Source organism: Bufo gargarizans, chromosome 11 (assembly GCF_014858855.1).
Source record: "Bufo gargarizans isolate SCDJY-AF-19 chromosome 11, ASM1485885v1, whole genome shotgun sequence".
Lineage (NCBI taxonomy): Eukaryota > Metazoa > Chordata > Amphibia > Anura > Bufonidae > Bufo > Bufo gargarizans.
In genome coordinates, this window is record NC_058090.1 from 66,392,216 (window position 1) to 66,417,879 (window position 25,664).

At 43.7% G+C, this 25,664-nt stretch overlaps 1 protein-coding gene across 1 annotated transcript in view; it reads right to left on the bottom strand.

The window, feature by feature from the left end:
- Positions 1-25,664, bottom strand: part of COCH (cochlin) — a 147,585-nt gene that overhangs the window by 827 nt on the left and 121,094 nt on the right. The window contains exons 12-13 of the mRNA XM_044271268.1: positions 9,875-10,101; positions 3,657-4,173 (exon numbers count right to left, since the gene is read on the bottom strand). Of these exons, the coding sequence (XP_044127203.1) occupies positions 3,657-4,173; positions 9,875-10,101 (744 nt within the window). The remainder of the gene's footprint in view (positions 1-3,656; positions 4,174-9,874; positions 10,102-25,664) is intronic.

Genomic DNA, 25,664 nt, shown 5'->3' on the forward strand with positions numbered 1-25,664 from the left:
GCCAGGATAGTCTCCTAAAGAGGATTCAGTTGCGGGATCGGAGTGCCACCAGTGCAGAGATTGCTCAGGAATGGCAGCAAGCAGGTGTGAGCGCATCTGCACGCACAGTGAGGCGAAAACTTTTGGAAGATGGCCTAGTGTCAAGAAGGGCAGCAAAGAAGCCATTTCTCTCCAAAAGACCCATCAGGGACAGATTGATCTTCTGCAGAAAATATGGTGAATGGACTGCTGAGGACTGGGGAAAAGTCATATTCTCCGATAAAGCCTCTTTCCGATTGTTTGGGGCATCAGGAAAAAGGCTTGTCCGGAGAAGAAAAGGTGAGCGCTACCATCAGTCCTGTGTCATGCCAACAGTAAAGCATCCTGAGACCATTCATGTGTGGGGTTGCTTCTCATCCAAGGGAGTGGGCTCACTCACAATTTTGCCCAAAAACACAGCCATGAATAAAGAATGGTACCAAAAAACCCTCCAACAGCAACTTCTTCCAACAATCCAACAACAGTTTGGTGAAGAACAATGCATTTTCCAGCACGATGGAGCACCGTGCCATAAGGCAAAAGTGATAAATAAGTGGCTTGAGGACCAAAAGTTGACATTTTGGGTCCATGGCCTGGAAACTCCCCAGATCTTAATCCCATTGAGAACTTGTGGTCAATCCTCAAGAGGCGGGTGGACAAACAAACCCACTAATTCTGACAAACTCCAAGAAGTGATTATGAAAGAATGGGTTGCTGACAGTCAGGAATTGGCCCAGAAGTTGATTGAGAGCATGCCCAGTCGAATCGCAGAGGTCCTGAAAAAGAAGGGCCAACACTGCAAATACTGACTCTTTGCATAAATGTCATGTCAGTGTCGATAAAAACCTTTGAAACGTATGAAGTGCGTGTAAATATATTTCACTACATCACAGAAACAACTGAAACAAAGATCTAAAAGCAGTTTAGCAGCAAACTTTGTGAAAACTAATATTTGTCATTCTCAAAACTTTTGGCCACGACTGTACATTCAAATCAACCAAAGCTCCACTGTCAAATGTCTTTCAGAATACATTTTCTAGCTGATAGTCTATTTCTGAGGAGCAAATCTGCCTACTCTCTCACCTTACAACTTATAGGAGTTATTTCAAGACTATAAGATACCCCCCCCCCATATGCTGGGCCCCTCACATTGAATATCCTTACCTGGCTCCCCGCGTCACTCCTGGCTGCTTCCCCTTGAAACCGGATGTTTTCATCCGTGCACAGGGAGAAGCAGCAGTGGAAGTGCAAGGACCACAAGAGACGCGGGGAGCCAGATAAGTATATTCATTGTGAGGGGCCCAGCATGGGGGGGGGGGGGGGGGGGGCATTTTATAGTCTTGGATAACCCCTTTAACTAATATAATTTGCTATTCAGGAACCTCTTTTTTTTTTTTGGAGGCTCTAATGACCGCTATGTTAAATGTAACTCTACTGTACAAGAAAAGAGATTGGAAATGTAGTTGTTGTTTCAGTTTAAAGAGTAACTAAACTTTTTAATACATTTTTGTGAACATGTCCCTAATGCCCTAATAACAGTTTTTGTAATATACTTTATTAAGGTATTTTGTATTTTTTTTTATAGAAATTCCCGCCCTAAAGTGCATGACTTTTCTTTACACTACTGACTTATTCTGTAATATTATTTTGCTTAGTCCTTGATATACACAGCGATGAGGAGGTGTGGACCAAGGTATCAAGTCAATTGGACAATGATGAGGATAATGGGGTGGCAGGGACTGTTTCTTGTCAAAATCATCAAGAAAACTATGGTATGCTACTGGTAGAGTTGGGGGTAAAAGCTGAGGTTGAGCAGGCTGAACAGAAGCTGGGTAGTTGGAATGACGGGAATGTCCCCAACATAGAATTAGACTGAGACCAGGGTTTGGAACTGGATCGCATATTGGCCAACAGTGTAGGGTAGTACGGCCAAGTTCCTAAAAAAAAATCCTGCAGAAGTTCTCCAGGAAATGTTATTAGTGACGTGATCATTCCTCTCCCAGAGCAAGTTTATCCAGGCTTCAGATGGTGTAATGAGGCAATGGCTGCTGCTGGTGGCTGCGGTAATTATAAGGGTATTAAGGTGGGCATCAACATTATACAGGGATGACAATATTTTCTCTTGCTGTTCACACTCCTAAGCCATTTCTAGAACTAGATTTGGCAGACCTATACTGGTGGGCCAGCGGGATCTATGGCCTGAGCTTACTCTTACAGACAGTGCACTCACTGTGCCAACTAACTGCTTTGGCTTACGGCTATAACTAAGGGCATTACGTTGGTATTTCCCTGATTTTTACTCCATACAGGGATCTGGACTTTGTTGCAGGTTACCTCTTAGAATAGTCCCAGTGTAGTTGGCAGCTGAACCAAGGGAGTCAGAGACACCAGTGCAGAGCACCAAGTGATCAGGCAAAATATACCTAATTAGACACAGGCAGAAATCAGGACAGGCTAAGTTTGTGCATATCCGTTAAACTGGTCTAAGTTCGTGGGCAGGCAGCAATGGTTTACTACAGTAGACAGGCTAAGGTTGGAGCAGACAGTGGACAGAGTCAAAGAACAGGCAGAGGCACGGTACACAGGCAGGAAAACAGAAAGCACATCTTCACTGAAACACTAGCACGCTAGAAATATAAAACTCAAGCACCTTTCTACTGAGTAGGGTGCATCAAATACTCAGGGACATCCAGCCATTGGCTAGTGAAACATTTCAATGTGCATGTGCTGGCCAATAGCGTGCATACGTGCCCTGCTGGGAGATCTAGCAGAGGCTGCATAGGCTGCAGCCTGAGTACACGGTCAAGAATGGCAGCTGCTGGAAGCACCGCCAGCACCAGAATGAGACAGGATCATGGCAGGGTGAGTAATGCGCAGCTGGCTTACTTTCCTCTGGCACAGACCACTACAATACTGTATATCTGCGGACAAGAATAGGACATGTTCTCTTCTTTTTTTGCGGGGCTGCAAAACGCGCGTCTAGTAGAGTTTCACCACCATCCCCGTCACTCTTAGGTATGATATTATCGCATTTTACGGTGCATTGCTATGTCTTCACTACTGACAGTTATAGAGACTAGTAGAGCTCTGTATAGGTTTGAGGTGTAATATGCTCTATATCTATTTAGATTAATACTATTGCTACTGGTAACTGGTCACCATCTGGGAATAGGCAGCTCCTTCAGTATAAGCTGTGTAGACGGCACTAGTCATATTATAGTATGAATAAGATAGGGGTTGATACGGTGGTGAAGTCTGTGTGCATTCCCCACTGATATTATGTTACATGAATCATGATGATATCATTATTTAATCATGTCTAATAAAGAGTATTTTTATGGTTAAATGAAATCAATTTCACTCATTTTTGTTGGATACGTTTCAATACCAATTATAGTAATGTAAATATGAATGCATTTATCTACCTAGAACTGTGTTTAGAAAGCCACATTGCTGTACCACAAGTAAAAAACTAAACAGTCATTGTTTGATATTGTCAATATGAAAACTGTGGCTAATCGGTCACAACAAAAGCCTGAAAATACAGCAATGCCAGGAAAAAATATTAAAGTGGTTTGAAATCCTCATCTGACATTTTGTAGTTGCAGCAATTTTAAGAATACTTCAGTTTCATTTACCTGCTCTGTGTGCTGTGATGGCCGGACCCCTGACATCATCATATGACTGCCCATCAGTTATAATAACCAGAAAATTTTTGTTGTGTCCATCCTTGGTTGGCTCGAACACATTGCGTACAGTAAAACTGATGGCATCCCCAGTAGCAGTTCCTCCACTCATGTATCGGATGTTGTAAAGGGCTCGTAACACATCATCCTTGTTGGTGTAATCATTCAGGCCAAACTCTAGGCGTTGATCGTAGGTAAACTGTACTGCAGCCACTTTTGCCCCCACATCGGAGACCTCAAATGCACGTACAATGTTACTCATAAATTCCAACATAAGGCGGAAATTTTGGTCACCTACGCTACTGGAGCCATCAATCAGGAAAGCAATGTTGACAGAGTTGTAACAGGTCTTGCTGCAGAGAAGCTGTTCATGTGTACACAACTTCTGGACCAGTGGCTTTGCATACTTTGCTGTGCCAAACCAGTTTTGCATATGGAAGGAGAAAAAACTGTTGTTCTTGCAGACAGCCTGGAGAATACAACGTAGAGTGATTTTGTTGTAAAACTCTCAAACTATACAACTATAGCTTACAATACTATGGTTAAGTTAACATTTGCGTAATGGTTTTTGTTATAAGTGGAAACCACTTATAACAAAAACCATTTTTATTTTTTCAGATTGGGGGATGCTCACCAGCTGACTGGAGCCTGGCCTGCTGGCCACCTCTCAGCGAAAACAGTGGTTTTATATGAAAAGACAAATTGGCCGGCTCACATTCATTTGCACGTGTCTTTACTTATAACAATTCATAAAATACATAAACACATTTACTTTTCATACAATACATAAAAGCATTTAATACACATAAAAATAAATGCTTTCAATTTAGTGATCCCAGTCCTTTAAATGCGGAGCTCACGCATATAAAATTAAAAATATACCAAAAATAATACAAAATGCGGTTATTAATATATTGGTTAGATTTTGCAACCAGATGTTGTCGGGTTATTTTTGTCACACAAGGTTCTCAATGGAGAATAAATTAGAAGCACATTGTTGTATTTGTTTCACTTTATCTACCAGCTTTCTTCGGTTTATGTTGTTAGATAGTCTTTAACACATTAGTGTAACAATGGATTTGACCACTTTATTGCACTGTTATAACTTCAGTTGTACTGTTGGTTAGTACTTAAGGTGTTAATAGCACACTTATTTAGTCTGCTTGCTGTTGTAACAGATTTTAGTCATGTTGTTAGTCAATAGGATGTTGACCATATGCTGCCAGCCAGTCGCAGGGGCAACACGTGAGGTGTACGGTTGACCGATGAGGGGCCAATTAATATAACACACAGTTCATCAGTTTACTCACGGTTAGTAGATAGCCTCCCTGGGCTGGCAGCACAGTGTTGAGGTGGACAGCACGAAATCCTCCAGGGCACACTCTGTGGTAGGAAGCATCAGCCAAGATGGAGGTTGAGATGCCCTTGATGTTAGGGGTGCTTAGGGTGCTTGTTGCGGCTGAGTCCCTTGATGGTTTTTGTCGTGACGCCAGTACCGTTAATGGTGGTATAACCAGTAGTGGTAATAATTAGGTAGACAGTGGTAAGATGCAACTCGCAACTTTTACTTTGGGTGTCTTTGGTTGCAGCAGTACAAATATGCAGTTTATTGATGGTACTGAGCTAATTCTGCAAATGCACTGTTTCTAGGCTTTTCAGGCTTCTAGTTTTGGAGCAGTGGGTTAGGTGTACCTGGTTCCTTTTAGATGTGTGGGATCCTATTCCTTGTCTTTCATTACAAGCTGAATATTTAGACAGGAAAACTCAACTGTCTCTCAGAAGTTTGGTGTGGCTGCCTGAAGCTATAAAACCTCAACCATGCAAAGGTGTCTGTGGCCCTCAATAATGGCTCTTATCACCGATGATTCCTTAGGAATGCTTGTTTCTTTTCCAGGGAGGCAAACTCTTCTTCTACTGGTCAGGGATGCAAGTCTATAGTCCGGCTACAGAAGGAAAATGCTCTTCTGCGCCTCACATCTGAGTATCACCTACTAGCGAAGTTGGCTCAACTCACTAATCTGTCATGTAGTCTTCACTCTACATTTTCCTCCCACTAATCTGATCTGAACTCCTCTCTTCTGAACTACATTTTCTTATCTGACTAATCTGTCCCACTAGGCCTGACCTAGGTATGTATATATATATATATATATATATATATTTATAGGACCTGAACTTTATCCCCATCTAGTGGTGAGATGTATGAATTTCACCTAATCTGCCTGGTAACAGGGATTTTGCAGATACATACAGTACATACAAAATCATACATTACAACCTAGTGCTTTTGATAAGGTAAAAAAAATGTGCTTTTAAGCAGTGCCCACACACACGTAGTGGGACGCTGCACATAGACGACAAAGAATGGGGAGGATCCAGTGGATTCACTGGTGTGGTTATTATAGGAGAACTCTGCCCAAGGTAGCAGAGATACAGAGTTGTCGTGTTGTGCAGAACATATTGAGTACCCTAATACATCTAGATATACAGTGGATATAAAAAGTCTACACACCCCTGTTAAAATGTCAGGTTTCTATGCTGTAAAAAAATTTGACAAAGATAAATAATTTCAGAACTTTTTCCACCTTTAATGTGACCTATAAACTGTACCACTCAATTGAAAAACAAACTGAAATATTTTAGGTGGAGGGAAGAAATAAAAAAAAATAAAACAATGTGGTTGCATAAGTGTGGGGATGTAGCTGTGTTCAGAATTAAGCAATCACATTCAAAATCATGTTAAACAGGAGTCAGCAGACACCTGCCATCATTTAAAGTGCCCCAAATAAAGTTCAGCTGCTCTAGTTGGTCTTTCCAGAAATTTTCTTAGTCGCATCCCACAGCAAAAGCCATGGTCCACAGAGAGCTTCCAAAGCATCAGAGGGATCTCATTGTTAAAAGGTATCAGTTAGGAGAAGGGTACAAAATAATTTCCAAAGCATTAGATGATATACCATGGAACACAGTGAAGACAGTCGTCATCAAGTGGAGAAAATATGGCACAACAGTGACATTACCAAGAACTGGACGTCCCTCCAAAATTGATGAAAAGAAGAGAACTGGTCTGGGAGGCTGCCAAGAGGCCTACAGCAACATTAAAGGAGCTGCAGGAATATCTGGCAGGTACTGGCTGTGTGGTACATGTGACCACAATCTCCTGTAGTCTTCATATGTCTGGGCTATGGGGTAGAGTGGCAAGACGAAAGCCTTTTCTTATGAAGAAAAACATCCAAGCCAGGCTACATTTTGCAAAAACACATCTGAAGTCTCCCAAAAGCATGTGGGAAAAAGGTGTTATGGTCTGATGAAACCAAGGTTGAACTTTTTGGCCATAATTCCAAAATATATGTTTGGCGCAAAAACAACACTGCACATCAGCAAAAGAACACCATCCCCACAGTGAAGCATGGTGGTGGCAGCATCATGCTTTGGGGCTGTTTTTCTTAAGCTGGAACTGGGGCCTTAGTTAAGCTAGAGGGAATTATGAACAGTTCCAAATACCAGTCAATATTGGCACAAAACCTTCAGGCTTCTGCTAGAAACATGAAGAGGAACTTCATCTTTCAGCATGACAACGACCCAAAGCATACATCCAAATCAACAAAGGAATGGCTTCACCAGAAGAAGATTAAAGTTTTGGAATTGCCCAGCCAGAGCCCAGACCTGAATACGATTGAAAATCTGTGGGGTGATCTGAAGAGGGCTGTGCACAGGAGATGCCCTCACAATCTGACAGATTTGGAGTGTTTTTGCAAAGAAGAGTGGGCAAATCTTGCCAAGTCAAAATTATATTTTTTCTTCCCTTTACCTAAAATATGTCAGTTTGTTTTTCAATTGAGTGGTACAGTTTATAGGTCACATTAAAGGTGGAAAAAGTTCTTAAATGATTTATCTTTGTCTCATTTTTTTTACATCACAGAAACCTGACATTTTAACAGGGGTGTGTAGACTTTTTATATCCACTGTATGTGGCTGAATTGATTTATACGTGACCGAATACATGTCGCTCACATATTAACTATTGACTAACAACATAACTAAAATCTGTTACGACAGCAAGCAGACTAAATAAGTGTGTTATTAACACCTTAAGTACTAACCAACAGTACAACTGTTATAACAGTGCAATAAAGTTGTCAAATCCATTGTTACACTAATGTGTTAAAGACTATCTAACAACATAAACCGAAGTAAGCTGGTAGATAAAGTGAAACAAATACAATATGCTTCTAATTTATTCTCCATTGAGAACTTTATGCGACTAAAATAACCTGACACCATCTGGTTATAAAATCTAACCAATATATTAATAACCGCATTTTGTATTATTTTTGGTATATTTCTTTATGCATCTATCCAGCATTAAAACGATAGATAAAGGCTAATGTTTTGGCCTGTCCCAGACCTTGTTTACAGCCTATATATATATATATATATATATATATATACACAAAAAGTGTTGGGTGAAATTTATAATATTCTGTATTCTGAACTTTTTGAACATTGTATTCTGAACTTTTTACGTGTTCCATATTATGAATGTAGGGCATTTAAGTAGAAGCATGTAATGGTGATTTCCTCATCTCAAACAATTTATTGAAACAAAGGCCAACAACAGTGGTGGGTATACCTCCACAAAAATGTCAATGAGCATCAACTACAGCTTGACAAAGACATCCCACTCTTCTTGAAGGACTGCCCTCAGGTCATTGAGGTTCTGGGATACAGAGTTCCGAGCCTCTACACGGCAACTCAGCTGATCCCATAGGTTTACAAAGGGATTCAGATCTGAGAAAGTGCAGTCTCAGTAGTAATTAATGTCAGGAGTATTAGATACTTAGGTGCCTGGCTGATGGCTGCAGATGCCTTCCTGAATTGAACTGTGAAGCTGTCCCCAGGAAGGTAATACAATTGAATACTTCAGTGGGGGAGGGGGTTGGGGGGGCAGTATATTGTGCTGCAATGTGATATTGCTGGCCTTACGACTTTGGGTTTCCCTATTTGTGTTGTCCCTGCCTACTTGTGTTGCCCAGTCTTCTGCTACAAAATAGGGCCACTTTAAGTTTTTTCCTGGGTCATGTTAAGCTTCCTGTACACCCCTGACGGTGATACAGCAAAAAGATAGAACAGAAGAACAAAAATGTAAGTCACATTGTGTAGCAACATAGTTATTCAAGAACTGTAAAAGTATGGCACATCTAAGTACATCAGTGACAGCAGAATGAAGTAAACCATGAAGCAAGCCTGATGGCCTGTCGACAGGACTGTGTCTTCTGTCCAGCATAACAGAAACCAGATGGATCCTTTAGGCTTTCCCATAGGCTTCTATTATGGACGGATGTCTTATGGATTCCATTGTTTTCCGTTATAACCATGTTATAATGGGAAGCCATAATGGAAAGCCATAAACGGTGATGTGAACAAGGTAAGTGCCATGCCTGTTTATTGGCTTTGTCTAGTCCTGTAACTTCATCCCTAGCTCTCTCGGCCGACTAATTGACAGCTTTTATCCTTTTGCAACAGGGGAAAGTGGGCCAGGAGAGCCTGGAGCTAAAAAAAATCAGGACTCATTAGCATGCGCTAGGGTTGTTCAGTATAAGATTTTCACAAAACAGCAGGGTCGTTGACAGAAGTGACCCAGTGTTTTGCTAAGCGGATCTGTCACTAGTTTATTCTGCCTTTAGGTCACATAAAACCCGTGATATATTGCCTTTAAAGAGGACCTGTCACCATAAAATGCTATGCAATCTTCAAGCAGCATGGTATAGAGCAGGAAAAGCTGAGCAGATTCATATATATTTTTGTGGGGAAAGATTCAGTAAAATGTGTAATTTATTTATTGATATCTTTACTTTTTCTAACATCTATTGGTACAGGGAGGAGGTGTTATCAGTGACTGGCAGCTATCTTTGTATGTATAGTTATATACACAATGCTGTTCACAGGAGGTGTAAAAAGTAAAGATATAAATATATAAAATACAGGTTTTACGGATCTTTTCCCACAAAACTATATATCAATCCACTCAGCTCCTCCTGCTTTATACCATGGTGCTTTCAGATTGTACTGCACTTTGTAGTGAAAGGTTCTCTTTAAGTAACACGGTATCCATGATGCATTGCTATGGCAGGAGTATAGCTTTGCTAATTGCTATGTTTGTCCGTTATCACCTTGTCTATAAATGCCACATCCTGAACCATTCCAAGCTCTTCTGGAGATGGAGGAGCCACAGACACAATGAAGACATTGATGCCATATTCACGGGCTATTATACCCGCCTCTTCGATGTTATCAGAGGGCCAACCATCTATAAACACCACCATTACTTTTGGGATTCCTTTTCGCACTCCATTTGCGTTAGAGAAGAAGCTTTGGGCAGTGTGTTTCACGGCCTTTCCTTTCCAAAGAAGGTAGAAATTAATATTCATCAGTAAATTAAACATTTTAGTCTTACATTAAAATCCTTTCAGAAATCAAGCCAGTCTGAAAATACAGAGAACATGTACATGCATGTGCTGATCATTAGTTGCCTGTAGACACCAATCAGGTTGCAGCTTTCTTATTTAAAATGAAAACACACATGCCTAGTTTTTGCCAAAATTTGGCTGCAATTGGAGGCACGACGTGACAAGTTACTGCAAGAATGTAGATACCAAAGAGCATGCTGCAACAAAGGGAGAGATGAAGTCTCATCTCTAATTACCAACTGAAGAAACTCTTCCATTCTGTTTTTGGATATTTAATCTCTCATCAAAAATAAATCCATTAAGTGTAATGTTTAGTTAAACATTGTAACTGAATGAAGAATATTGTGTCAATTGTAATTATCAATGTTGCATCTTCTGAGGACTATGTCCACCCTCCAATGTCTACCTTTGTGATTCTATAGGATACTGCCATCACACTCACTTTCTATTATTGTTTTTACTAACCTACCAAATATGTTAGTAGGATGTAAGGAACAGAAGAGAGTATGACTGCAGCACTGTTCTATACAGAGTTCCCCTATAGCCCATTAACCAGGTGAAAATATTATGTATGTAAGGCCTCCTGACTCTCCCCAGCATCTGCAAGGATTGAAATGTCAGATATCAACAGTCTAATCCTTTTGTTCCCAGGGAGAAGAGCTGCTGTCAGAGGACCCTGGCAGTGGCTTTATCCTCTCGACTATTAAGAACACATACATGCTTGGCCAAGACGAGGTTGCATGTGTATGATGGCATCAGGAGTAATAATCATTGGCCAGATGAGTGTTAGTTAATCACAACAGAAGAGTGCAAAAACACACCACCAATAGATAATAAAATGTAATATTTATTAATATCAATATAAAAAATGTAATCCACAATACATACTTGTGAACAAGCAGGGACAAAAACACAATAGCACACCACCTTGCTAATAACCTCTGGGACTGTAACAATTAGCAGCAATGATCTCTGAAGATGTGAATAACATATCGCATAAAGGGTGAAGATGGTCATATATATTATATATATAAAGTGCATGTACATAGGTAAGTATGCCAGAAAGTGACCTGTGCGTAACAAGAGTAGCAAAATAACTAACAAGTTTACTTGCTAAATTACACATGCAGCATGAAGGAAGCTATCACACGCGAAACGCGCGTCGAGGAGCGCAACCACCTGGCTTCCATCTCTTGTTTTATTGGTATGTTGCCATTCATGCTGCATGTGTAATTTAGCAAGTAAACTTGTTAGTTATTTTGCTACTCTTGTTACACACAGGTCACTTTCTGGCATACTTACCTATGTACATGCACTTTATATATATATATAAATATATATATATGACCGTCTTTACCCTTTATGGGATATGTTATTCACATCTTCACATAATCATTTTTCATTGCTGCTAATTGCTACAGTCCAGAGGTTATTAGCAAGGTGGTGTGCTATTGTGTTTTTGTCCCTGCTTGTTCACAAGTATGCATTGTGGATTACATTTTTAATATTGATATTAATAAATATTACAATTTATTATCTATTGATGGTGTGTTTTTGCACTCTTCTCTGTTGTGATTAATTTATATTTCGGGAGTGTACCGTTTAATGAGACTGTTTGGTGATTCATATGAGTGTTAGGTCAACTGCTATCTTATGTGCATGATGACGACTCTCAAAATCATAAAGTCTCCTTACATATAAGTGTATGTAAGTGCAAATGACGTTCACATATCTCTAACAGGTAAAAATCCTAACATCCTCTTTGGATTATGCAAACAGACATCATTTCAGCTTTAGGGCAACTTTACCTGTCGACACAAAATGCAATGCAATCTGCAGACCGCATGTTATAGAGCAGGAGAAGCTGAGCAGAATATTATATAGTTTTGTGTATTAAGTAAAACTTGTAATTTATATATTTATATCTCTTCTTTTTCTGAACTTAAGACCAACCCTGTGCACAGCTACGAGTGACTGACAACTACCTCTGTATACACAGAGAATGCTATCAATCACTGATAACTTTTCCACCGTATACAGCTCAGAAAAATCGGAAATTTAAATACATACATGTTATAGTGGCAGCCTGTGGCTGTCTGTTCTGCTTACCTTTCTCAGCATTTTGGACCCCCTTCCACTGTCTCCTCTCGCCGGGCTTGCTCTGTCCCTCCACAGTGGCTGCAGCCTGCTTCCTGGCACAGCCTTTCATCCTCTGCCCATAGGGTGCATGCTCCCCTGCCTGTGTACCAATTTCTGCCTGTTTACTGGACTCTAACCCTTCTTGATCTGACTTGCGCCTAACCTCTCTATTGAACCTTTACTGCCTGCTCTGACTTTGGAATGTTTATTAAACTCTGCCTGCCCTGACCTTGGCCTTTCGCTCTTGCTTCACAGCTGTCATGGAACAATGAGGCCTTGGTAGATTTCAAGGAGTGGCTGTCTGCACACAGAAAAGATGAGTTTTCTGGTTACAACTTTTCATCCACATTGAACTACTTGATCACCCTTGCCACCCATGTTGACCTCGCAAGGAGTCTGTGCGTGAGAAAAGAACTCCCAGACGAGCACCATAATTTCAGAGGCCCTGCTTCAAAACCTGCCCGAGAATCCATTCAGGTGGACAGAGTCAGACTGTCAGAAGAGGAGCGCAGAAGCAGTAATGACCTGTGTATGTACTGTGGACTGTGGAAGAAAGAGACATTCCTAGTGTTGGGCGAGCATGCGCGGCCGAACACTAGTTCGGCTCGAGCATCGCGATGCTCGTCACATAGCATTGTTCGGCTGAATACCGCGTGTGCTCAAGCGCAATGTTCGAGTCGCCTCTCCGCACGTTTATTGCCTGCTACGCAGCCAATAAACATTTAATCTGAGTAAATGTACCATTTTAAAGGAAAAATACGTTGATTCAAATTTTCACGGTGTCAACAAATCCCCAAAAAGTTGGGACAAGTAGCAATAAGAGGCTGGAAAAAGTAAATTTGAGCATAACGAAGAGCTGGAAGACCAATTAACACTAATTAGGTCAATTGGCAACATGATTGGGAAATAAAAAAGAGCTTCTCAGAGTGGCAGTGTCTCTCAGAAGCCAAGATGGGTAGAGGATCACCAATTCCCACAATGTTGCGCAGAAAGATAGTGGAGCAATATCAGAAAGGTGTTACCCAGCGAAAAAATTGCAAACACTTTGCATCTATCATCATCAACTGTGCATAACATCATCCGAAGATTCAGAGAATCCAGAACAATCTCTGTGCGTAAGGGTCAAGGCCGTAAAACCATACTGGATGCCCGTAATCTCCGGGCCCTTAAACGACACTGCATTACAAACAGGAATGCTACTGTAAAGGAAATCACAGAGTGGGCTCAGGAATACTTCCAGAAACCATTGTCAGTGAACACAATCCACTGTGCCATCCGCCGTTGCCAGCTGAAACTCTACAGTGCAAAGAAGAAGCCATTTCTAAGCAAGATCCACAAGCTCAGGCTTTTTCACTGGGCCAGGGATCATTTAAAATGGAGTGTGGCAAAATGGAAGACTGTTCTATGGTCAGACGAGTCACGATTCAAAGTTCTTTTTGGAAATCTGGGACGCCATGTCATCCGGACCAAAGAGGACAAGTTCAACCCAAGTTGTTATCAACGCTCAGTTCAGAAGCCTGCATCTCTGATGGTATGGGGTTGCATGAATGTGTGTGGCATGGGCAGCTTGCATGTCTGGAAAGGCACCATCAATGCAGAAAAATATATTCAGGTTCTAGAACAACATATGCTCCCATCCAGACGTCATCTCTTTTCAGGGAAGACCCTGCATATTTCAACAAGATAATGCCAGACCACATTCTGCACACAACATCATGGCTGCGTAGGAGAAGGATCCGGGTACTGAAATGGCCAGTCTGCAGTCTGGATCTTTCACCTATAGAGAACATTTGGCGCATCTTAAAGAGGAAGGTGCAACAAAGAAGGCCCAAGACGATTGAACAGTTAGAGGCCTGTATTAGACAAGAATAGGAAAGCATTCCTATTTCTAAACCTGAGAAACTGGTCTCCTCGGTCCCCAGACGTCTGTTGAGTGTTGTAAGAAGAAGGGGAGATTTGTTGACACCATGAAATTCTGATTAAACATATTTTTCCCTTAAAATGGTACATTTTCTCAGTTTAAACTTTTGTTCCGTGATTTATGTTCTATTCTGAATAAAATATTAGAAGTTGGCACCTCCACATCATTGCATTCAGTTTTTATTCACGATTTGTATAGTGTCCCAACTTTTTTGGAATCCGGGTTGTATTCTGCTCTTGTGTTTTACGCCCCAGGTGCATTATCTTGCACTTATCAACATTAAATTTTAGTTGCCAGATTTTTGACCATTCCTCTAGTTTTCCTAAATCCTTTTCCATTTGGTGTATCCCTCCAGGAGCATCAACCCTGTTACAAATCTTTGTGTCATCAGCAAAAAGACACACCTTACCATCGAGGCCTTCTGCAATTTCGCTGATAAAGATATTAAACAATATGGGTACCAGAACAGATCCCTGAGGTACCCCACTGGTAACAAGACCATGGTCTGAATATACTCCATTGACTACAACCCTCTGTTGTCTGTCCCTCAGCCACTGCCTAATCCATTCAATCCATATGGGAGTCCAAGCACAAAGACTGCAATTTATTTATAAGCCTTCTATGTGGGACAGTATCAAAAGCCCTACTAAAGTCCAGATAAGCGATGTCTACTGCACCTTTGCCATCTATTATTTTAGTCACCCAATCAAAAAAATCAATAAGATTAGTTTGACATGATCTCCCTGAAGTAAACCCATGCTGTTTTTCATCTTTCAATCCATGGGATTTTAGATGTTCCACAATCCTCTCCTTAAGTATGGTTTCCATTAATTTCCCCACTATTGATGTCAGGCTTACTGGCCTATAGTTGCCCGATTTCTCCCTACTACCTTTCTTGCGAATGGGCACAACATTTGCTAATTTCCAATCTTCTGGGACGACTCCTGTTACCAGTGATTGGTTAAATAAATCTGTTAATGGTTTTGCTAGTTCACCTCTAAGGTCTTTTAATAGGCCCCTGTGACTTATTTGTATTCATTTTAGACAGCTGACTTAGAACCTCTTCCTCTGTAAAGACACATGCATCAAAAGATGCATTAGTCTTCCTTTCTAACTGAGGTCCTTTTCCTTAATTTTCCTTTGTAAAAACTGAACAGAAGTATTTATTGAGGCAGTCAGCTAGTTCTTTATCTTATTCCATATACCTTCCTTCTTTTGGTTTTAATTTGGTAATTCCTTTTTTTTAGTTTTCTTTTTCCATTTATGTATCTGAAGAATGTCTTATCGCCTTTTTTCACTGACTGAGCTAATTTCTCTTCTGCCTATGCTTTAGAAGCTCTTATAACTTGTTTGGCCTCTCTCTGCCTAATCTTATAAATTTACCTGTCACCCTCTTAGAGTTTACCCTGGGCGAGGTGAAACTGTGCCTGCTGCCAGAGCACAAGAAACACACTTATTCACGATACCTAGCTTCATGTCCCAGTTTGCAGGGCAGTGCAAAACACCACTCTCAAAGTCAGACCAGTGCGACCAGGTGGTTGGTTGGATTGCAGCAATTAATGCTTCCAGTCGGTTAAGCACCACCCTGTCTTCCACAAAGTCCAGTCTCGGTAGCCAAAAGTCCCGTCAACAGAATCCTTACCCTGATACTCATTGCACCCACCATAGAAAGTCTTGGCAAACAAGTGATCCCACACTCGGATATGCCGAGGAGCTGTTTTCATCGCCAATCCTTAATTTGGGCCTCTCGCCAAGCCCGCTTCAAGAGGGACATGAGGAGGGACATGAGGAGGGACATGGAATGTGCCCTGATTCCAAAACTTTGGAGCATCCACAGTCAGAAGAAGATAACGGCAGGCAACAGCAATTAGTGTTTCACAAGGTGGATGATGATGATGAGACACAGTTGCCAATAAGTCAACCGCAATTAGTGTCTCAAGAGGTTCATGATGAGAATGAGACACAGTTGTCAATAACTGAGGTTGTTAGGTCAACAAGTCAGGAGGATGACCAGAGTGAAGAAGTGGAAGAGGAGGTGCTGGATAATGAAGTCACTGACACAACCTGGGAAGGTGGCAAGACAGGAGAGGACAGCAGTAGAGAGGGGGAGGAATCCACAGCACTGCAACAGGCTGAAAGAGGCAGTAGGGTGGCAAAAGGGAGAAGGTGGGCCACACTAAACAGGCCTGCAACTGTTCCCCAGACCTCCACCTTGCGGCAATATCCCTTGCCAAGGGATAGGTGTTCTGGCGCTTTTTTGAGGAAAGTGCGGACGATAATTGCCAGTTGCAACCTGTGCCGTACCAAAATGAGCAGGGGTGTGAACACTAGCAACCTCACCACCATCAGCATGATCCGCCACATGGCATCAAAGCACCGTAATAGGTGGGCTGAATGCCCGGGTCCACAACCAGTGTCTGCAAGTCACACTACTGCTTCTTCTTCCCCTGTGTTACGTGATGGCCAATCCCCTGTCGAAGACGCAGGCCCGGATGCCTCCTGCAATGCACCTAGACCTTTACAAGCACCATCAGCTCACACATCCATTTCTGTGTCCCAGTGCAGCGTACAGATGTCTATACCCCAGGCCTATAATTTATTTTATTTATTTATTTTATGCACTTACATAGTGCTACTATATTCCATAGCGCTTTACAGATATTAGCATCCAACTGTCTAAGGTCTAAGGTCATAATCTAAGGTCCCTATCAGTATCTCTTTGGACTGTGGTAGGAAACTGGAGCACCCGGAGGAAACCCACGCAAACACGGGGAGACTATACACACTCCATGCAGATGTTGCCCTTGGTCAGATTCAAACCTAGGACCCCAGTGCTGCAAGGCACCAGTGCTAACCACTGAGCCACTGTGCTGCCTTTGAACAAAAGCGCAAATACCGAGCCACCCACCCACAGACCATAACACTAAATGCGCACCTTTCCAAATTGCTGGCCCTGGAAATGTTGCCATTTTGGCTTGTGGACACTAAGGCTTTCCGCAGCCTGATGGCGGCAGCTGTCCTGCGGTACTCTGTCCCAAGCCGCCAATATTTTTCGCGGTGTGCAGTCCCAGCCTTACACCAGCATGTGTCCCGTAACATCACCAGTGCCCTGACCAACACAGTTATTGGGAAGGTCCACTTAATGACTGACACATCGACAAGTGCTTTTGGCCAGGGACACTACATTTCCCTGACTGCACACTGGGTGAATGTTGTGGAGGCCGGGAGCGAGTCATACCCTGGGATGGCACAGGTGCTACTGATGCCAAGGATTGCGGGCACTACTTCCATCAGGGTTTCCGCCACCACCTACGTTAGTGGCTGCAACCGCCCCTTCTCCTCCTCTGCCTCCTCTTACACTTCCACCTATGAATTATCTTGCAGCACCATTCAGACATTAGTCAGTAGCTGGAAGCAGTGTAGCACTGCAGTGAGGAAGCGCCAACAGGCCGTGCTTAGGTGACAAACAGCACACCGCAGCAGAGCTGTGGAAGGGGATAAGGGACCAGACTGAGCTGTGGCTCTTGCCACTCAACCTGCAACCAGGCACGGTTGTGTCTGCTAATGGCTGATAACGATAACTTGGTGTCGGCTTTGGAGCTTGGCAAGATCACACATATACCATGCCTAGCCCACGTGTTCAACCAAGTGGTTCAGCGGTTTCTCAAAACCTACCCCAATATGCCTGAGCTACTGGTGAAGTTGCGCCGTGTGTGTGCCCATTTCTGCAAGTCATCGACAGTTTCCGCCGGTCTGGCAACGTTGCAGCAGCGCTTGCAATTGCCAGCTCACTGACTGTTGTGCGATGTGAGCGCGCGTTGGTACTCCACGTTTCACATGTTGGCCAGGCTGTGTGAGTAGCAGAGGGCAGTAGTGGAATACCAGCTGCAACATGGTCGTCGCCTTTCCAGTCAGCTTCCACTCTTCACAAGCAACGAGTGGGCATTGATGTCTGACCTCTGTGAGGTTTTACACAACTTTGAGGAATTCACACAGATGGTGAGCGGTGATAACTCTATTATCAGCGTAACCATCCCACTTCTGTGTCTACTCAAACACTCGCTGGTCACAATTAAGGCGGATGCTTTGCATGTGGAAGAGGTGGAAATGGGGGGGAAGAAAGAACACAGGGTGATAGACCACCCTCAGTTCGTCTTCTCAGCCCAAATTGGATGATGATGAGGAGGAGCAGGAGATGGTTGCCTCCGCTACAGAGGGTAGTACCCATGGAAGTTTTATTCCATCTGTTCAGCGTGGATGGGCAGAAGAGGAGGAAGAGGATGAGGAGATTGAGAGTCATCCTCCTGATGAGGACAGCAACGTCTTGTCTGTTGGGACTCTGTCCCACATGGCTGACTTTATGTTAGGCTACCTTTCCTATGACCCTTGTGTTGTACGCATTTTGGCCAACACTGATTACTGGTTGTTTACCTTTCTCAACCCCCGCTACAAAGATAACTTCTCATCTCTCATTCCTGTGGTGGAGAGGACAAGCAAAATGGTGCAATACCAGAAGGTCATTGTGGAAAAATTGCTCCAAAAATTTCCAGCTGACAACGCTGGCTGCAGAGTCTGTAGTTCCTTGGCGAACCAAGGAGGGGAGACGAGTGGAACACACAGCAGTTCTAACAGAAGCAGGGCAACACTCTCCAAGGCCTGCAACAATTTTTTGACACCCCGCCAGCACCCTCAACCTGATGCACGGCCTAGTGTCACAAGAAGGCAAACATTTTGGAAGATAGTGAAGGAGTACGTAGCAGACCGTGTCAGTGTCCTCAGTGATCCCTGTGTGCCTTACAACTATTAGGTGTCCAAGCTGGACACATGGCACGAACTGGCACTCTACACCTTGGAGGTGCTTGCCTGCCCCGCCGCCAGCATTTTGTCAGAGCGTGTATTTAGTGCTGCTGGGGTGCATAATAACTGATAAGCACATCCATCAACTGAAAATGCTGACTGGTTGACTCTTATAAAAATGAAGAAGGCCTGGATTTCCCCTGACTTCTCTACTCCACCAGAAGAAAGAGGCTGAACATAAAGGCACTTTAAATGTGTCTTTTATGGTGTATTGAATACATTATATTCCCATGCACTGCTTCCACCATTAAAAAGGGTATACGGTTCAATCTCCCGTTTCTGTTCCTCTTCCTCCATCATATCAACATGCTTATTAGGCTACCATCGCTCCTAATGTTTTAGAGGGTCAGCTTGGCAGCAGGCCCTCGCCCACAACATTTTTTAGATGGTCAGCTCGGCAGCAGGCCCTCGCCCACAATTTTTTTTAGATGGTCAGCTCGGCAGAAGGCCCTCACCCCAACATTTTTTAGATGGTCAGCTCAGCAGCAGGCCCACCCCCCTAATGTTTTAAATGGTCAGCTCAGCAACAGACCCTCACCCCTAATGTTTTAGATAGTCAGATCAGCAGCAGGCCCTTACCCCTAATGTTTTAGGGGGTCACCAGCAGGCCCTTGCTCCTAATGTTTTTGAGGGTCACCAGCAGGCCAGCAATCATAATTTTTCAAGGGTGTGTATGATGCCCTCCTTTATGTGTAATGAAGGGTGTATTGGAGTGCCGGTTCCTTGTAATTTTTGGCAGCCCTTTCCCTTAGTGCATAGGCTTCACGAGTTTAGGAGTCCCACTACCTGAACAATTGTACGGAAATGTGAATGAGGCCCTTCGTTATGTGATATACAGGTTGTATCGGAGTGCCTCTTCCTTGAAATTTTTGGCAGCACTTGCACTTTATATACAAGTAAATATGCAGGAAAGTATGTTTCCTAATAATGTTTCCCCTAAAATCGATTTTATCTTCGTTTTGGTGCATATTATTGTCAGTCTGTAAAATTGGCATACTACTCGGACAACATTGTTCCCAGCAGCGACCTGGGAGTCCAAGATACATCCAGACATCCTCCCCATGCTGTTCCAGGACCATTTCAGTGGTGTTTCCATCAATTTCTGTCCTTTTACTATGAACCAGACACCCTTTCCTCTTCAGAGCAAGGGGTGCCTGGTTTATTGCTCAGGTTCTCCCATTGACTTCCATTGTGCTCGGGTGCTGTCACGACTGTGACTGATCCAGACAGTTCTGGGAGGAGAAGGTCGCAGCGACTTGCTACTCGCGATAGCTTATGAGTTTGCTCCGTGGTTCAGGGTATGTCATCCGGGTTTTGCCTTTTTGTCCTGACTGGGAGTTTGTAGGCATCCTTCTCAGGTGAGTCGTGTCTGCCACTCCCAGCTACTATATTAGTTTCAGTTTCACTTGCAGTCATTGCCAGATATAGTTCTTACTTCCAGTGCTATTCTGACCTTTGAAGGAGATCATTTGACGGTATTGCTGTGGAGCTCTTGTCTGGCGTGGACTGTCGCTATTGGGATCACCTTCTCTGCTCGTGACTGGATAAGTCTATCTCTGCTATAGATTGTTTGTTTGTTGCTGTCTTCCCCTGTTGTTCTCCTAGACATGAGTGATGGTGACTAGTGCTCCCATCTGCCTTTCCCCAGTCTAGTCTTGCTAGGGTGACTGAGGGTTTAGGCTTCCTGCTCGCCGCACGGGTTCACACCCCGTCTAGGGTATCAGGGCAGACAGGTGCCAGCTTAGGGTTAGTCAGGGGTGGCCGTTCTATTTCATATCCGTAGATAAGAGTCCCCCCTTCCCCTCCATCTGGTGCGACACGACTGCTGCTGGGATAGCGGTCGTAACAGGTGCTCGGTAGAGCACCCGAGCATCTTGAGGTGTTCTACTCGAGCACTCAAGCACTTTGGTGCTCGACCAACACTAGACATTACATCAGGACATTACATCCCCACAAGGAAACTCGAGTACCTAGGAGAACCCTGGGCAAGAATGTCCACTCTCCACAACTAACAATTCCAATCATCCTTTTGTCTGGCAATGGGCAATTTACTGAACAGGCCTTCCTGGATTCCAGTTTGGCAGGTAACTTCCTGGACCAGGCCTAGTGATCCGGCACCACATATTCAACATGTAACTGAAGAAGTCCTTAGTGGTGACATCTGTCCACAGAGTACCTCACCCAGAACATATACAGTATGCCACTGTGTCCTTGGATCTCCAGGTAGGAATTCTGCATTCTGAGAAGATCTCCTTGTATGTCCTGCCTAGATCTGTGAGCCCACTGCTGTTGGGGTTACCCTAGCTCTGCCTTTATGCCCCTGGTCAAATGGGAAGTTTCTTTATTGGGGCTCACGATGCCTTACTGTGTTCCGAGTCTGGCAATCACAGGCCTGCAGGACTTGCCTCTCTCTCATGCTTGCTATACAGATGATTTTAACAAGGAGGAGGCTGAGACTCTTCCACTGCATCATTCCTAAAACTTCCCTAATGACCTGTTGCCTGGAATTACTCCACCACATTTCCTGGTCTACACACTATCTCTGCCTGAGACTTAGGCTATGTTCGATTAAAGATAGAGAGAACCTTATGGGGGATTTACCTTGAAGTCATTCTCTCCTGCTAGAGGCTGTTTTTTAATTAGTGTGGGGGATTAGCTCTCTTTCAGGAGTCATTCTCACAAATATCTTCGCCAGGCACCAAGTTTAAGGTCCAAACACTGTGGTTTATTGCGGCACATCTGCGTAAACATAAACAGTTATACAAAATAATAAACACTCGCCTGGCTGGGCTCTACCTAAACATAACACGGTTAAAACATGGGGCTTTCCCAGCCCAATGTCTATCAGCCTCCTGGCTGTACAGAGCACTGTTACAGAGCACCGTTCACAAATGGTCTCAAGTCTAGTACCTTTATGGGGAAGTGTGGCCCAGTAGTCCTCCCCACTACTCGCACTTAGCCTCCAGCAGGACTCTGTTTCACAAAGACTCTCTTTCTCTTCGACTGACAGTTTGGGCTGGGCTCTTATCCAAGACTGATTGTGTCACCTGGTGCTGCCTCAGACCTGATGACTGATGGGGAAGACACAGAAACTCCTGCCATGAATCTCCCCTAGCAGCTATGAGGCCTATCGCTGCCTCACATACCCCCCCTTTGTTCAAGCCCGTAAGAGGGAAAAATCCAGATGCTCGTGAACGGGCATCGACCTACAGTCTTCCCCTTATTCTGCAAGACCCAGGACAACAGTGCTTGGTTTGTCACCCTCATGAGTTTACTCCAGAGGCGATAAGACCTACGGGATTTTCTTGCCCATCTCATAAGCAGGTACTCTCTTTCCCGAGCGAGGGTGATGCACCCGTGGTCTCTCTCTTTTTTTCTGTTCCTTTCCATATTTGGCATTCGGTTTCTGGGACTTCTCTCAGAAGATTTTTTTATATGACTAGCAGGCTCTCTTTTTAGATTTTCTGGCTTCTGCACACACTCCTCATGTCCTTTCTTGGACTGTTGCAGCTCTTGACCGAACTTATCCCAGTCATGGTCGTGTCCCGACCCTTTCTCCTTTGCCTTGAGGGGCTCCTTCAGCAGTGCAGGCTTATCCCCGCTCGCTTCTTTTACATGCCTCCGGTTCACTTCTACCTTCTTTCCAGCAGTGGTTTCTCCGACTTTGGCGGCAGTTCAGAGACCTCAGCTTCTTTAGTGGTTTTTTCCACTTCGGTAGTTTCTCCATCGATCACTGGGGCACCTGAGGACCTCATGTTCTCCAACACCTTGGCCTTAACGTCTTCAGCCTTGGTTTTCTTAGGCCTGACATCATATACTTGTCCTCTTAAGTCCTTTTCCTCTTTCACGTCAAGGTAGGAGGTACCGGGGACACCGAGGTCTTCACCAGACTCGTCGACTTCTGGCATTTGCATCCACATTAGCCCCATCCACAGGTTCAGCAGAAAGATCTTCTCTGCCTCGGTTGGCACTGCAGCGCCACCATCTCCAGATCCCTTCTTAACAGGCTCTGGCTTAGACTTCTCCAACTCATAGATGTTCTTTCTGTCATCCTTTGAGCTCACAAGATCCTCCATCTCTGCTCTGAGTTGCTTGTTCAGCCTTTCAAACTCATCTCACTCCTCTTGTGCTTCTTCAATTGCTTTAGCCAAGGAGAGGGCCTTGGTCTCTTTTTCCCGAGCACCCTCCTTCGCTTGGTCATGTTCTTCGGCATATCGGGCCAAGATGTATTTCTCTTCAGCCTGGGGCTGGTCAAACTTTTTAAGTTTTTTTCTTAGTTTTTTGCACCAGTTTGTTGGAAGGGCCCGCTCTTCGGCCTTCTGGTTCAACTGCTCCACGCTGTGTTCTGCTGAAGCAGATATAGGAGCATCACCCAATCTTTTTTGGAGACCCTGTGGGGGCTCCACCCAGAGTCCCTTTAAGCACTTTATCGGTGTGTCTACCGCAGTTTTCTGTATTTATTTGGCGCCTTTGCTCTTCACCTGGATATCAGTCCCTAGACCCTTCATCTCACTCATTTCTTTTAGAGTCTCCTCCCTTGACTCCTATGCAGCCTTTTTTGGTGACTCTGTGAAGACAGTCTTTTCTTTATCAGATCTAGGGACTGTATAGAGAGGAAGGAAACATGTTCCTAATTTTTATTAGCCAATAGCTGGTGACCCTGTTGTACTTATGGCACCCTCTCCTGTGGCAAGGTGCCTGAGCAATAGGTTCCTTGCTGGATAGTCTGTCTGCCTTTGTAACGACTTCAACCAGTTTACTGGACTCTAACCCTTTTCTACCTGACCTCTCTATTGGCCCTTCACTACTAGTCCTGAAATCAGAATGTTTATCAGATTGTTTATCAGAATGTTTACTCTGCCTGCCCTGACCTTGGCCTGTCCCTGAATATGGTTTTGCTTCAACCCTTTGTGGTCTGTATCAATGTCTGCAACTCCTGTGCGATCAGGTGTCAATCATACAGAGACCACTTCAGGAGGTAGCAGAATGGTGGTTCCCCTGCAGTGAAGTCTAAATCCCTGTACAGGAGCTACTGGTAAAAACCAGAGGGACTGCCTTTAGGAATAGCACAAAGCCAAAGCTGTTGGTTGACACAGCAGCTCCACACTCACTGCTGTAATAGAAAATTACAAGCTTTACTGAATCTTTTTGCACAAAACTATATATCAATCTGCTCATCTCCTCCTGCTTTATAACCTTCTGCAGATTGCAGTTCATTTTATAGTGACAAGTCCTTTCAGGGCTGCATCTACCATGAGGCAAAATGAGCATCTCACCTCGAACAGAGGACCCCTCTATTCAACCTCATAGGTCACAGGCCACTAGGCCTGAAGCCTATGAGGCTGTAGAATGGTGCAGGGGGGGGACTACAAGGGATCATTTTAATTTCCAGGTGCACTACAGCAGGCATTTATAAATGCTGGGGCTACTAGAAGGGGCATTATGAATACAAGAAGCACTGCAGTGGTGTATTATAACTACAGTGGGCACTGCAGTGTGCTTTATAAATTCTGAGGATACTACAGGAAACATTTTAAATACTAGGGACACTACAGGGGGGTCTTTATAAATACTGTGGCCACTATAGAGGCATTATAACTACTGGGAACACTATAGGGTGCCTTATTACTACTGTGTGCTCTATAAGGGGGCCTTTTGGGGACGCTATTATTATTGGGCATAGTATGGAGGGCATTGCTACTTATGAGGGCCCGTCTTGGGGCGCATTACCACTATTGTGGGTATTGTGGGGACATTGTTACTATTAAGGGCAGTCTAGGAGCTCTATTACTATGGGGGGAACTATCTGTATGGCACTATTATTTTTGCAGTATAGTGTTCGTGGGTATTGGAGAGCACAGTAGGCACAGAATTTGGGGGTAGCAGCAAAATAACAATCTCAGGAGTACCAGGAGAGGTGGATGATTAAAAATTTAGGAACCTAAGATGTCTGTGTGGCAAACTATGCAGAGATGTGAGACAGCTAAAAAATGTCATCAAGGCGGTCTGGTCCAGATGAAGAAAGAGAATGTCTGTCTACATCACAGGAGAAACATCTTTGGAGGTCACAGGTTTGTAGTGCTGTATTCTCCCGTATATAATGTCCATCCAAATATGTCTTTAGCAGTAAGGCTGGGGGGAGTGGTTGGATTGAGAATTTGGCACGGGAAGGGGCGCCATTTAAAATTTTACTTCAAGCAGCAGAAAGGCTGGGTCCTCTTAGAGGGAACCTATCAGAAGATTCATATTGCCTAAACCATGGACAAAATTAACAGGCTCCCTTGTTAAACATACAATGAGTCACCTGCCAATCTAGCCTGGTCACTACTTCTGGGTTCCAACTCCATTGCCTACTCCGTGGGTCCCAGCAGCCAGAGATTGGCTGCAGTGCTCATGTGCTCGTCATCAAAAGGATGTTGATGTTGGGGAAACCAGAGACCTGCTTAGGAGGCAGTTGAGTGGTGAAGCCGGAGCCCAGAGGCGTAGACCAAGTAAGTATGATTACCACCATGAATCTGGACCCTCTGTGAGGTTTGAAAAAGATGGGCAACCCCGTAATACACAAATCAAATTACT